Here is a 16,120-nt window from a genome sequence, read left to right as displayed (position 1 = left end):
TATGTATTTTTTTTAGTACACAAATAAAATCATGTATTTTAAATAGATATGGGAATACTTGGTATATTTTTTGGGATTTTTTTTACACATTTTTTTTGCCTGAAAAATAAATAAAGTTAAGTACATAATTTTGTCTTATCTTAGGAACGAAATTTTTAAAAAGTAATAGTAAAAAATTATTCTTAAAAGAATAAATACAATTTTTCCTCCATTTTAAAATATAAGATGTTTTAGTTAAAAACACGCATATTAAAGAATGTCTACTTTAAAAATGTTTAATCAATCATAAACAATACTGCATAAACAAATAATTAAAGAAAATCTCAAAATTGCTTAGAAAGTTGAAAACATCTTATATTATGAAACAAAACAAAACTTCTAAAACATCTTATATTATGAAACTGAGGGAGTATTATTTTACTTTAAATCTGGATTCTATATATAACTGTTAATTCAGATGGAATTAGTCACAGGAAAACAACAACAATTTCCTGAATCTGAAAATGATACATAAAAATACTATGTGGAAGTAAAGTTCCAAACATTTAAGTATTACATAGTCATTATAATCATAGAACAAACATTAAAGGTGCAATTGGTTTCACAATTGAAAAGGTTGAAGGAGTTGAAAAAATTTATTCAACCAACTTTCACCATTTGATTGGAAGTGGTTGAAGAAGTTGAAAAAAAAAACTATTCAACTCATTCGACCTAAACAAATTAAAAAATAAACTAATCATACATAAAAAATGTTCAACTTATTCAACCACTATTTTAGAGATGAATGGATTGAATAATATTCAACTCAATTTTGTTCAACTTTATATTTTCAACTCTTTCAATTTTAAGCAACCATTTGCAACCTAAGTATGTTTGTATGTGTTACACATAATGTGTAGATGAGGCCACGTCAAAACTACACAATATGTTTTACCCAAATATATTACAATGGAAAGGGATCACTAATCGTGTCATCATTATCGCTATTGTGAACCTCAACCTCTGTTTGTAAATCTCCATGTCTCAAACTTTTTAATTGCAACCAAACGTCAGTCAGGGTTGGTCCCTTCCTTATGATAAGATTCAGACACCTTCTTGTGAGGTTTGCCATAGCCATGACTTGTCCCATCTTACAGTCATTTCTTATCTGAGAATCTATAATGTCGAAAAGTATATTCTCTCTTACGGAAAAATTGAAGTAAGCGGCCAATGTTCTGTTTCCCAAACTGTTAGAAAGAAACAGGTTTTTCGCCAGTGATGAGCTCAACAAGCACAACTCTGAAACTGTAGAAATCCCTCTTGTCCAGCCAGTGAGTTTGGACAAGAGCGAGGACTAGCAAGATTTAAGTTTGGGGGTCTGATAACTCTCTAATTTACATGTTTTAGACATCTATTTTTGTCCATATTTTGCATTATATTTACCCTAACCTTAGCATTTATAGGTCATATACTGTAAGAATCCGCATTTAGGCCATTTAGGGTGTTGCATTCTTGCATTTGCACATTTTGGATGAAAACAGGTACTTTAGAGCCTAAAATGGGGAAAACAAGGTCAAGTCTGAGCATGTACCCGAAGGAGCTATGGAGCAAGAAGAATAGTCTAAAACTCAACCCGATCGAAGAGGATCCAAGGACAGGAAGAACAACCCAAAAACCTATCCGAGGAGCAACCCGACCTCATCCTCGTGCACCGCATCGAGCAAACCCTCGGGCAGGACTTAGCTGCTAGGGTAAAAGGGTTTCCATATATAAACCCCCCTCTTCTTCCTCCCACCCTAGCACGCCGCAGACACTCAAAACAGAGAGCGAGAGATTCTGAGAGAGATATTGAGCGACTCAAACACTTTTTCCACTTCGTTAGGATTCATTTTTATTTCTTTTTGCATTTTCGATTCTATACTCTACTACTTTTACTCTATTTTCAATACAATCCAATTTTCGTTTAATTGTGTTTTTGTGTTTCTTTCCATAAGATCTGAATAGTGAAACAAAGTTTCTAGGGATGGGATAGACAAATATGTGTTCTTGATCGGTTAGGATGTCTTAGCTTGATTGTTTATGTTATATAAATTCCTTTCTAGATCGGTGTTCTTAATGCTATTTTCATACCGAGAGGTTGAGATTAGATCTAGGGTGTTTTACCATCAAGAGATGTAGTTGAAATGCTTGAATCAACCAATGCTAGAGATTTACTCACTTGGCCTAAGAGATTTGATGTGTAAGGAGTTTATTGACAATAATGAATCGGTTTTTATTGCCTGCTTGGTCATGTTTCTCCAACGAGAATTGGGTAGGGGAGTGATCAAGGCTGATTGTTTCTATCACGAGAGTGTTTTAACAAGATTTTAGAGATTCATTGTCTAGGGAATATTTGCTTGAGGCATGTAGGACATCCCATATTGGTCAGGAACACTTAGGAGTCGATTACCCCATCCTTAGAAGCTTTCACATTTTGATTGTTTATGTTTTTATTCATAACTCGACCTCTTACCCGGACTGGTACTCGATCACCAGCTTCGTGTATACCTTCGAGCTGTTCATACTTTTCTTCTTAACCCGATCACTCCCACTCGATCATGTACTCGAATGCTTGCATCAAGTGCTTAGGTCGTGTGGTTCTTGTTCTTTTATTTACTTTTGCTTATTTAGGATTGTTAGATAAAACCCAATCATTGTTTGGCTTGACTTGTTTCTGATCATATCTTACCTGCTAGCATAACAACAATTTGGATTGATAACCCTTTGTACTACAACTGCATAGGGAATTGATACCCTGGTGAAAATCCTACTATCAATGATAGATATCAATAATTTACTAGGTTATCCAGGTGAAAATGATAAATGTTTAGAAGTTCAGAGTTTAGAATAAATTGTTGTTACTATACTTCATGATGAAGTCCAAGAAGATATCACGGTATCTCTAGAACCAATTACACATAAAGAATCAACTATCGCGTGTTGGACGCTCCATAAATTTTGAATACAATTTCAGAAAACAACACAAAAAGTTTTTGATACAATGAGAAAAATTGTAAATGAGAATACAAATTCAAGAATATGCAAACAACAATAGAGTCATATTTCATTAATTTTTTTGGATATATATATAGTTTATATCATTATTTATTTATGATATTTATAAGACCATATTTTTCATGTGATTTCAAAAAAAAGTATAATATTATTATTTTATCAAATGGTGTAATTTTATCAAATATGTTCAAATTAGGTGTGAGGGATATTTTTCACGTTAATTTTGTGTTGTTTTTGAGAATGACATGTAACAGTTTAATTTTACAATACATCGAAATGTTTAATTTTTAAAAATCTTATATTAAGATTTTATAATTTTTATTTTACCGCTCGTCTACCCAATTTTATAATTTTTATTCTAAGTATAATTTTTATTTTATACTTAGAAAAATGAAATTTCCCATTTTGGTATTACTTTCTAAACGTATTTAATTTTACAAATACACCAATGATTTTAACTTTCGAGTCAAAATCTTGAAAGACAAGGAGAATATGTTGGCTAACCAGCCATGCCACGCAGGAAATTCGATGGCCCATTGAAAAGAAGTATTAATTAATTAGTTATTATTCTAGATAGCATACTAAAATCTTTAGTGTTTTAGTCATCTCTCCCTCTCAATCTCAATGTTGATGTTGATATATGGGAAAACAAAACAAAAAACCACAAATAAGTGTATTTTAAGATTTAGTACACCCATAGCTTCTAGCATATACGTCGTGACTCGTGTCTATTTACATAAATTAAACTCAAAACATAGAGGATAAACGGAATACCTTCTAGTTACAAAACACCAAAACGAAACGTAGCTCGACTCGACTACAGTGTGGGTATATATGTGATTAGAGCCCTAATAACAGAAATTTAAAAAAAAAAAAAAAACACTAAACCAAGAGTAACTAAGAAATATCGTTCATATGAGGGTTTCGTCGAAGCAAAAGTCAGGCCAATAAAGCGACGCAGCGTCACAACCTTCAAAGCTTGAGCTGCTACTTGCATCCTCCGGATTGTTGTGAGGAAGAGAAGGCGTGATATTTCTAGGGTTGTGGTCTATAAGAGAAGGGAGAACCCATGAAGAGGGATCATCATGTTCATGCTCATGATGTTCAATTGGATGTTTGACCAAATTATCTATAAAGTGATCCTCACTATTCAAAGGTGCTTGGAGATCGAAAGGGACATGATCAAGAAGTGGGTCACCTTGTGATGGTAGCTCACTAGGATGACTATTGTTTAAATGGTATTCTTGTTGTTGGAGTGGTTGGGTGGTTGGAGCATCATTTATAGAACCAATTGGAAATAAGCCTTGATTTTGATCGTTACCCTCAAGTTCAAGAGTGGGATCAAAACCCGGGGTTTGATCTTTATTCCAAGAGACCATGGAGTTTAAGAGGTCCATGGCATGGTTTTGATCGATATCGAGAATACTACTGGGGCTATTGTTCTTGTTGGTTAATGCAGCCGGAGAATTAAGCATGTATTGGAGATATTGTAGCTTGGCTAGTTGAGCAGCTTCAGCATGAATGGATGAGAATTGTGATGTTTGTTCAATGAGGTCTTTTAAGTTTGCTAAGGCTATGAGCTGAGGTAAGCTTGCGAAGAGGTCGGTTCTTGGCTGATGAGTCACGGGATCGATTCCCATTTGGATTAGTTTCTTCTTTAGATGTGTGTTCCAAAAGTTCTTGATCTCATTATCTGTACGTCCTTGCAAATGCGTCGCAATAGCAGACCATCTAGACATCATAACAAAACAATTACTAACTTATATGTTGAAAAAAAAAATTTTAAGAAAAATATGAATATATGTTGAAAAAAAATTACTAACTTATTTCCAAGAATGGAATGGAGATGGAGAATTGTTTGCTCTTCTTCCGCTGAAAACTTGCCTCTTTTAATATCTGGTCTCAGATAATTTGTCCATCTCAGTCTACAACTCTTTCCACACCTATTCAAATCTGCAAGAAAATTAAAAAGTTTCAAAACCATATATGCGAGTTTATATGAAAATGATTGATCGAATTAAGAGACTATAGGGAAAGGAAGTAACCTGCGAGCTTGGGGAGGGCTCTCCAGCTTCCATGGCCATGTTTATGAATGTAATCAACAAGCTTTTGATCTTCTTCAGGTGTCCATGGCCCTTTTTTTAGACCATTCTCATCGCAGCAAGGCGACCTCCCCATCTCTCTCTGATTAGGTTGCCTTATCTCTTCTCTAAGACTACCAAAGCTTGAGGTTACGACTTGATATTTATATACAGTTTCGTGGAAGTTTGATGATAATTTGATAGAATATAATACTGATATATTATTCTTCGGCTACACTTGGCTTTCTTTTTAGTGTATAATTTGTTTGACTAGTGTTTTTTTTTCTACGGGATTTTGGTATTCTTTCTATTAATTAATTTCTTCGACAAAATCTATGTCGCCGTTTCTTTTTGATACGGAAAAATCTACTTTTAGGCTTCTAGCTAACAATGAAGCCAATACATACCATGAACTGACGTATTTCTCATGCATTTTTTTTAAGCTCTCTACTGTTAGATAAGTACGTTTTCATAACTTAAAGGGAGACATTTCCAAATATCTTAAGTCTAATTCCACTTAATGTTTTTTCGCTATCTCGTTATGGATTATATATATAACAGAATTTGTATTTCTGGTTAGAAGACAGTTGTCCAAATATTCTAAATTAAGGGAAAAATGTTACTGAGATTTATGTGGTCATTTCCTGCAAAATATCCGTGAAGTGTCTCCCTTGTGGTTAGTAATGCGTTGTTTCTGGGGGTTTGGTAAAGCAAATCTAAATAATATATACTCTTCTTCTTAGGTGGATTAGAAAAGGTATATTTATTTATGGTATGCAGATCATTTAAATAAGACCAGAGGAGCTAACATGCATTGTGTAGTTTCTAATTGTTCACTTTAAAAGTAGATGTATGTGTAGATGAACACATGCTTTTAAAATTTGCAAGATTCATGGTACATTTATAAATACGTTAAAGTCATACTTTTTTGTGTTTGGTATGAGCCATTATTTCAGGAACTATACATCTTGGTTATGGAAGTTTCTTCTTTGTTTGTATAGAAGAAAAAATCATTGATCTGACAAAATTAACTATTACCAAATTGACAAATAAAATTGATGTATTTACGGAATATAATAACGAGTTGGTAATGGGGGAAGACCAAAGTGAACTTATTGGGAAATAAACAAAAAAAAGTCCAATAATAATGGTAAGTTTGGTCAACAAAGATGTGAAAGCCAAAACACAAAGGATTACGTGGTTGGACTAAAGGAACCTTTCCCATGCACGCAAGGCGACGATTATTGATTTGTCATCTAATGCATGGCTTCTTCTTACTCCATCATTTCTACGTACCAACAATATATATACACCACCTGACTTCAGTATTATTCTTTCAATTTTTGGAAATGAATCAAATGTAATGGAGATGCACAAATTAAAAAAAAAAAAAAAAAAAACTTCCCATCGAAGGATGATCGATTAATTCATTATACTCAGAGTTTCATTTTTTTTTCGAGGGAGCAACCTTTTATGGTTGTAAAAGAAAATTTGATTTTCGGAGATGGTTCGTAGTATATTTACATATATGGTTTTACTAAATACACAACTTAATTATTTGAATTTTAGTGTAGTCCACGGACAAGTTACAAATTAAAAGATGGGATTTTTTTTCTTTAAATTGAAGTACAAAAATACGGCTGTTATATATTTATACTCCATATCATATTAATTGATGTTTTAGAGAAGAAAAAAAAAGAATTTTGTTGTTTATATATAGATAAGAAATTATAATTTTTTTAAAAAAATAGAATAATTTATTTAACTTATATACAATAACTTCCAACAGATATGTTTTTTTCATAAACCCGATTAGGCTGATCGATCAACGTTAATCCAATGAGTATTTGAAGTTACAAACCAGTTTAACCAGGGGACAACACAGGCCACACAATGACACTAACCTGATTTAAGTCCGTAATAAAGTACATGTGTGCAAGTGACTCTCTTTTAAAAAATAATACGTGTGTGTTTTTGTTACACTAAATAGTTCGAGATAAGGATCGATATCAACTTAAGCTTGAAGTGTTTGGTAGGAGCCAAGTTGGTGCAGCAAACTCTCCAAACCTGCACTACTTCCATCTATAATAGACACATCAAGCATTATCATACTGTTTAGTTTCCATATCTTCGGTTTGTTTGTTTAATCTTACGTCACAAAGTTTTGAAGAAATTCTTTTTCCCAACGTTACAATACTTTTGGAATATAAATTATAATTTTTTTTTTAATCAGCTAATTGCAATAGTGAAATTTTTTGCCAAAGATAACACATCAAAGAAGTATATTATCAGCCATTTTTTGACATGCGGGCTGGGTCATGTACAAAAACTTTAGGAAATTGAATGTACATATGTATTCTAAACGATAAATAATAAAATACGTAACGTGACACTTGAAGCTTAAGAACGACAATTCAGACGCTTTGATATTACAACATTATATTATCTTTGTCAGTTTGTTTTTCATGTATTGTTTAAGAAAAGTTAAGATATAATGTATCAATCCTCACGCGGTTGCTTGCGAATTATATTCATCAAACATTTGTCTCGATGTTTGTTGTTTTTATCCGAATTTTTCATAATTTGTACTTCAAATAGTATACATAAATAATCCATATATATGTTTTAATTAGATTTATCTTGTGGAAAAAATGTTAAAGTAGAAGCTCAGCTATATCGTCTTACACAAGCTAAGTCAGAGACTGTTGTAAGTTTTGTTAAATTATTCTTTATTTTGAATGAGATCTGATCGTACGTGCATGTATTTTCTTTAACATTTAACATTTCTTCTCCGAATAGTACTTGAAATTTATATAATTTATAGTATATTATACACATTATCCTGTCCTTGTGCGTACGTGTGGCTACTACAACTTAACTAGAAGACGGATGAGTAACGAAAAATGTCAGTTTCGTGAACGTCGGTTCGATTCGCTGCCGGGAGGGCACATATTTACACATCTTATACTAACTATGTAATCCTTAATAAATAAAGATTAAGGTAAAAGAAAAAAAAAAGAAATGGTTGATGGAGAAATCGTACTTGTCAAGGGTCAGCTAAACAACTGAATTGCTTGTACAGTTAAGTTTTCAACTAAAACATTATGTAATTTAAAGACTACTGTAATTAAACTTTAGATATATAATTAAATAATCGAGAAAGACTTTTGGGAGGACATAAAACTGGCAAGAGGTTCAGCGACGACATTGTAGCTCTCTATGTTCACCAAAGTCTTACTCAAAAGATCTCCCCCTTCGGTCCTCAATGTATCTCCTCTTCTTTGACTTACAACTTTATTGAAGATTATAAATATAAATAGAGGGAATTTAAATTAAAATTGTATAGTACACGATATCATGAAAAACTTTTATTCATAAATTTTCAAGCTTTATATATTTATAGGTATATATGAATATTTAAATTTTCAAGTTTTTCATAAATCCCTTGTATAAAAAATATTTCTTTCCCCACCATTATATACATATATAAAGTATATATTCTATATAGTTACATATTTGAGCATTTTTGAGAATTACCCTTTTAAGTGTGCCTTTTTTGAAAAATAAGATCTCTTTTAGCTATCCATTTTAGAAGAAAACCCTGATTAAATCTAAAGAATTTATAAAGTTTAGAAGGTATTTGATAACTTCTACTAATTTGATCCAAGTTTTTGTAAAGTTTTAAATGGTTTTTATATGGTTTTACAAGGTACTTTAAAGGGTTTCTTTGCTCTATCTCACAAAAAGCAACTTCCCCTCTTGTCAATTATGTTTGTAAAATGTACTAAAATGCAACTTTTCTCTATTTTAAAAGGTTTTCAATTTTTTTATAAGATTTTTAAAAGTATTTATACGGTATTTATAGGACATTTATAAGATTTTTTACATGTACAAGTTTGTGTATCCTTTTATAAGATTACACACTTATTTTAGTATATTTCAAATATTTAGAAGTATTTTGGATAAAAAAAAATTAAAATAGGCATTTTTGAAAAGTGGTATGGAAAAAGAGCCTTTTTTGAAAGATTTCTCATATATTACATCACATGATTAATCTTATTCTTATACAATGTTACAGTTTTTGTTTTTTTTTGTTGGCAAAAATATAAAGATTAGCTTAAGAGAGCCAATATCGCAGTTATATTTTAAAGATAAGCTAAAGAAAATTATTTTAAAAGGAAACAATATATAAATTAGCAATATTTCTTGAAAACTATTTAAGTCATTTAAAACAAATATCCTATAAATTTATTAAAATTTTCTGTTTTAAGAGTTCTTTGAAATTTTTTTAATGATCAACTAAAAACCATCGTCATTGCAATGAAATATCGAATCAATTAAATATAAATATATGAAGAAATTAATTTAGATAATTCTAAGAGAACATATTATTTGAATACTATTTGTTGCTCATTAACATATTTTAATTTTTCTTTATCACAAAAACAAAGAAAAAGTAACTCTACATTTTATATCTCTTAACTTTCTCATTGTTTTTTAGGGCATTTGCAAAAATATCATATATATACTCTTTGGCAAAAATACCCTCTCTTGTATATATCACTATAAAGTTCATTATGTATTTCCTTTAACTATATTCATACACTTTTTCAGATGTAGTATTGTTGTTATAGGCAAAAGATATTGTCTTCAAACAATAATTTTAGAAGCTTATAGTAGTTGAATTTTATTAGTGTTAAAACGCCCCAACTAAATAAAAACAAAAATAAAAAAATTGAATAACAAAACAAAACAAAATAACCAAATCAATATGTAAAGCACTAAACATACGCAACATGAGGGTCAATTTCTAGTCTCTCTAGTATATATGCGTTTGAAAAGAAAGATAAAATGATTATTCAACTATCAAATTGCGTCGTTTACTTGTTGCTCTTTCCAAATTTTCTGTTATTTATCATTGGCGTTTTATATTTGGAAGTAAACACCGTAAAACTTGTTTAAATTAATAAAGTTGAAGGTAGCTTAAGAACCAAGATTGTCCCTTCTAGTGACTATAATTCAGGAGTTAAACAATTGTTAGACTTATATTGTTCATATTATGAGCTTTAAGTCCCAAATCGTTAACCTAATCACAGACTCACAAGTCACAACAAATCTTTGGTATCACAAGAAACCCTTTGTTTACTTTTACCCTTGTGGATATAATCAACGTCATCATCATATATATCACATCCTCCACATATCTGTCAAGTAAAATAGTTGACAATCCATTTCTATTGGTATAGTTTTGATATAGATATAAAAGCTTTATCTAACTATATATCCATTTCCGTTGGTAGCTATATTTTCCATTACCTACAAACTCAAGAGCTACACTTTATTGTTTAACTAGATGAATATTTCACAGAATAATTAGTCATATTAATTAATGTACAATTCTGTATTTATATATATATATATATATATATATATATATATATAAATAAATAAAGAAATATCAAAAATAATGATAGATGAAATCATAAATTAATTAAGCAATAACATCTTATCAATCCAACAACAATATCACAAACAAATTAAACATGCCAAAAGGCAACAACTTAAACATTGTTTTATCTAAGGCCCTTGCTTTAGAAATTTATTGTAATAAGATAACGACCAACAAAAAATACGAAAAAGTACGACTCTCCTTAGAGGATCAAACAGAGAACACTCTTCTCACTTATTTCAAGTTAAAAAAAAAACAAAAAAAAAAAACAAAAACAAAATACCAAAGATTTTAGATTTGGAAAGTGGTCACTTAACCAAACTCACACTGACCATGCATCATTCGCAGTTAAGCATTGCTTTGACCCTTTGAACGGTGGAGCTAATCAAGATATGGACTGTGGTGGCAGAATCTTCCACGTTGAGATCTATAGAGTGACTTGAACCAGAGACAAGAATTTGGAAAGCCACGGTGAGGAGTGTCATGCGTCCAGTGTCAAGCTCACCCACAGAAGGACGGCTGTCACGGGAGATGATGAAACCGGACGGGAGGACAGGAATGCTGGAAGGATCAACTTGGCCTGAAATGGCTGAGTATGCTGTGTTTAGATCCACTGGAGCGTACACAAACATACCTCCTAATGCATCTATGAAGCCATCTTGTAGTATCATCAACTCACTATTATCCCCTCCACTTGACGGCTACATAATGTATAAGAATAATCATAGTTAATGCAAGGCCTAGAAATAATGAAAAATAACATCTCTATACGAATTCTAGTTATAAGGAATTAAAAGAAAGAAAAAAAAATGTCACATTATAATTTTATATCCTGTAAAAATCATAAGGCTTTTAGTAGGAGTAATATACCTTGAGAAAAGTCACGTTGTTCTTTTGGTCCGAGCCGGTGACAAAACGAGCAGCCTCAGTCGCTGGATTCCCATGGCAGAGAACGTCCCACTTTTTTAAATTCAAATATTATTAGATTCTTGTTAATGACCCAACAAGAAAAAAAAAAATCATGTGGAAGCTAACGTACCTGGTGACGAACCTCCAGGTTGCTAAGGAAATCGTACACTCTGAGAGGAGTAAGAGGGAGATATAAAGATGAACTGGCGCAGACAATGAGACCTGTCGGTTGACCGGCCTCTATGTTTGTCCGCACCGAAATCCTAACTCCGCTGTTAGTATCACACTGTTGCGAGAAATCGTGTTTGTCAGACCTTTTCATTATCCATGCAAAGTTCTTCAACATTCTTTCTCCCAAATTCATTACGCTCCTTCTGCCTTCTATTGTTTTCACTACTACAATAAGAAATGAAAACTTTTTTTTAATAAATAGTAAAAACTAGCACTTGTGGTCAATATGGGATCCGCACATATAACACATTTCATGTTACTTATTTGTTGTACGAATAATCAACCAAGTATATTAAAAAAATGCTGATCAATTCTGTTTATGCCAGTGGCTGGGAAGTCAGACATGGAGTAGATATATATACATAGCAATAGTGTAAGTACCTCCGGCGTGGTCAGTGGATGGGAAGTCAGACATGGAGTAGAGAGACAGCCTCTCACACATCCTCTCAAGAGTAACAGTCCAACGTCGAGCTCCGTAGCCTAAGCCGCTGTATAAGAGATCTTTGTAAAGCCTATGTGGCCGCACATTATCATTCACTTCCACATGCTCTATCCACGTCACCTGCCCATATTCTTTGTTATTTTTTGGGTTTAAGAATGGTAAATTAAAAAAAAAAAAAATCGAGAGAAAAATAAGTGAAAAAGTAATTGAGAAAAAAATAATTAAAAATTAAAACATAAGTGTCTTATGTGTTGTAAACGATTTAAAATGTATCAAAGAGGAAAGAGAGAGACCTTAGAGCGACCATGGGGCAAGGCTTGTATGAGAACACCGGAGGGACGTTTAGTGCAAAGCTGAGCCGTAAAATCCAACTCAACGTTTGGGAGATGACAGGAAACGTCAGCTATCAACCAGAGATCTTCTTCTATTTGTTGGCAACTTCTTAGGATTATAAACTGTCTAGGTGGCACCAAGGGCGACAATATGTGTTCTTGCTCGTATATCTATTTTTATTTATCATCCAGTTTCACCAAATGTTGATGTAGTAAGTCTAAACGTTAAAACAAAAATTAAATTATTTTAAGATTCGTACCACTTTTGAGAAAGTTTGTCTTCCATGGTCGATGGAATCCAACACGTGAAGCGTTTTAGCTTCGTTCACAATTGTTGGGAAAAGCCTCGCCCATTTCTCCTGCAATATATATTTATTGTGATTAAAAACGTAAGAAGATTTTAGTTTTTTTCATGAAAAATGTAAAAAGAAACTTGATAATTCATTTGATGATGTTAGCTTCGAATAAAATGGCATAATTACGCACTGTATCAAAGAACATGTCGACCAAGTTTGTTACATCCATTTGAACCTCCACCACTTCCTTAGAAGACTCAGGACGAACACTTGTGCTCTTAAAATGGTTAATCTTAGTAGATATTTTCTCATAGTTCCCTGGATCAATGACGAGCCTACCATCAATAGACGATTTAATCCACATTGATTCTTCCATTTTAATGAGACTCATAACCTCTGCCACCGCTTTTGCCGCCATTTCAAACATTACAATTTTCTCCGGTTGAGATAGCGGTTGCAAATGCTGCAACAGTACCGAATTTTGCGGCTTAGGTGGTGGGGTGTTGGAAGAGGTTCCATATGAAGCAGGACGATTATTGGAGGTTGATGGACCATCAAAGCGAGGTACTGAGTGACCTCTGTGCTGGCTTACGTAACTTGAGAGTCTTTCACGCTGATATTAACAAAAATATTAGTGATTTTATTTTTTCGAGACAATTTTTTGTTAAAAATATTCTCATAGAGTCACTGTAAAATAAACTTTTCATATTGGAAGTCAATGAAATGTTCAAGTTCTAAACTTTATTGTCAAATTTGTATGACATATAATTTAATTACTTAATTACCTATTGTAAAAATTAATAAAAGGAAAAAAAATGTTTGCTTAAAAATGTTAACACCCTGAATATTCAATTTAATGTATATATTTAACATAATTATTTCCTTAGTATTTTTAATTATATAAGTTGTGAGAAATCAAAAATAATTTTAATACTTGATTTGATATTATATGATGCAATAAGAAGATTACATATTTTCTAAACTATTTTGTGCAAAGTAATAGATCATATTCTCTCCTTCATATAAGCGCATAATCAAATTCAAAAGTTCGAATTATTTAATACATAATTCGACTATTTATTCCAAAAAAAAAATCATCGATCACTAGAAAAATTAAATTAATTAGCATTAGAAATTAAGGTTCTATATGAGCTGGCTAAAACTAATCTATATATCTATATATACATTTTTGGAAACAATTATGAAATAAATCCTTAAGTTCATACCTATTTACAGCTATGCCATTGTATTTTAAAAAATGAAAAATAAAAACAAAATATTACAAAACCAACGATTTGTATGAGATTTGGTATATTCCTTTCTCACAAATCTCTAACTTTCCTATTTTTGGAAACAACCTAACAACTAAACTAATAAAAATTCTCTAAACAAATAATTATTTTCCAAAATAACAAATAACAAATATTATTATGCAATAATCTTTTTTTTTAAATGATTTTTCAAAAAAACCATCGTCTTAAACACTATTAATCACCATAAATTTGATTGTAATCATATTTCATTGTATTTTTGACCATGGTTTAAGACAATGCATAAAACCATGGTAGTAATACAAATTTGATTTAAGCATAGTTCATTGTATTTTTGAAAGTACAAATATTTATTGTTCTTTTAAAGTCAATCCATATAATTTTATTAATAAGTACTGTTAATTATTGTAAAAACACCAAAATAAAATATATAAAAGTGCATCGATATTACAAAACAAAGAAATTTACTATAGGGTAAATTTTGCAAATACAACATGTTATATATAATATTCTAATATTTATATTAACTAACTTAAAAAAACTAATTATATTTAGTATACTAACCTATTTAAATGATTTATGAAAACGAATAGACCCGTGGTGTAACACGGGATAAATCCTAGTACTTACATACTTCGATAATTTATTTCAAAAAAAAAAATCACCGGTAAAAAAAGTTAAAGTTCTATTTAGCGTCATACTAGCTATGAGCTGATTAAAACGAATACTAATCAAAATAAATTTGTGTTGGATAAGTATTTACATTAACACGTACCTCTTTTTCGAGAAAAGCATTCTCTGCACGCAATTTTTGGATATAACGTAATTGCTCTTCTCTCCCAGGGTGACGACCACCACATGGAGGGCAAACCACAGTCTTCAGGGCCTCTTCCATTGCTTCGTTTTCACATTTCATTTTCAGGTTATCTATTCTAAGCTCTGCGTTCTCTGCTTTTTCATTTCGAATCTACAAAACATAAATCACTCTCATGTTGTATACACACATCTCAACAACAACATATGAAAAATAACAATGACAAAGCCAATCACCATTCATTGGTTTAGTTTAAATTAAATCACTTTGTATTATATATAGGAAACTATATAGTACAAAAACAAAACATGCATAGGTAAGACGAATACCTTAACTTGGGTTCTTTTGTTTTGAAACCAAAATTTGATTTGTTTTGGTTCCAAATTCAGCTCTTCCGCCAACCGACCTCTCTGCAAATTGTCTGGATGCGGACATTCATTAAAGTACCTTAAATCAATCAAAATTATATATTAATTAAACCATTAATGTATGATTCAAGAAGCCAGGTAAAATAATAATAAATATTAATTAATTAAATTAAATAAAGATCTTACTCTTCCAGCCTATGGATTTGATGATTGGAGTGGTGTTGGTGATTGCTCCTCTCCTGATTGTCGTTGGTGTCCATAGAAGAAGTTCTCCGTTCATATATTGAAGTGTCATCACGGCTAGAAACCATTTTTTTGTTACCCACTAATACCAAGAGATATGAATAACTTGAAGATATGAACAACTTAAAAGTTAAAAGTTGCTTATATATAATAATATAAATCTAATGGGAAAATGTTTTAGGAAAATAATGTATATAAGATTCTTGTTTTGGTCATCGTTTTGAATATTTATTTTCTTGCCTTGAAATTTAATTAATAAATGGAACTAGTAGGGAAAGCTTCAAAAAAAAAAAAAAAAAAAAAAAAAAAAAAANAATACAAAACCATTTATGGACAAAATCTTACTATAGATTTTCAACTTTCTGGGGTGTTATTTCAAAAGGTAATTTATGCATTATATTTACTATTAAATATCAGTAATGGGAGAATTGTTCTATATTATATTTTAGATTTATGACTATCGATATTTATAAATAGAAATCATATGAAATACATGGTTATAAATCCAAAATATGATAAACATTTTATATCAAAAATATAGTAAGAATAATAATCAAAGATACTACATTTGAACATCTATTGATTCTGTTGAATAACAAAATTTTTGTAAATTACTTGATAAGTCATTTGCCTAAATTAATGTGTCACTTC

At 31.2% G+C, this 16,120-nt stretch overlaps 2 protein-coding genes across 2 annotated transcripts; both read right to left on the bottom strand.

Annotated features, from left to right (window-relative positions):
• On the bottom strand, window positions 3,692–5,232 carry LOC104777437 (transcription factor MYB39-like). Its single transcript, XM_010501702.1, has 3 exons — window positions 5,079–5,232; window positions 4,857–4,986; window positions 3,692–4,764 (listed from the first exon to the last, which is right to left on the bottom strand). Exons 1-3 carry the CDS (start codon window positions 5,209–5,211, stop codon window positions 3,945–3,947), a joined length of 1,083 nt encoding a protein of 360 aa, XP_010500004.1. The 5' UTR covers window positions 5,212–5,232; the 3' UTR covers window positions 3,692–3,944.
• Window positions 10,860–15,526, bottom strand: LOC104779087 (homeobox-leucine zipper protein HDG10-like). The gene is made up of 10 exons (XM_010503479.1): window positions 15,413–15,526; window positions 15,188–15,305; window positions 14,820–15,011; window positions 12,964–13,386; window positions 12,738–12,836; window positions 12,439–12,648; window positions 12,085–12,265; window positions 11,603–11,868; window positions 11,434–11,523; window positions 10,860–11,264 (listed from the first exon to the last, which is right to left on the bottom strand). The coding sequence occupies exons 1-10, from the start codon at window positions 15,484–15,486 to the stop codon at window positions 10,902–10,904; spliced, it is 2,016 nt and encodes a 671-aa protein (XP_010501781.1). The 5' UTR covers window positions 15,487–15,526; the 3' UTR covers window positions 10,860–10,901.

The sequence above is a fragment of the Camelina sativa genome, chromosome 3 (assembly GCF_000633955.1).
Source record: "Camelina sativa cultivar DH55 chromosome 3, Cs, whole genome shotgun sequence".
Lineage (NCBI taxonomy): Eukaryota > Viridiplantae > Streptophyta > Magnoliopsida > Brassicales > Brassicaceae > Camelina > Camelina sativa.
Note: the sequence above shows the minus strand (reverse complement) of the source record. Positions and strands in the feature narration are given on the sequence as shown.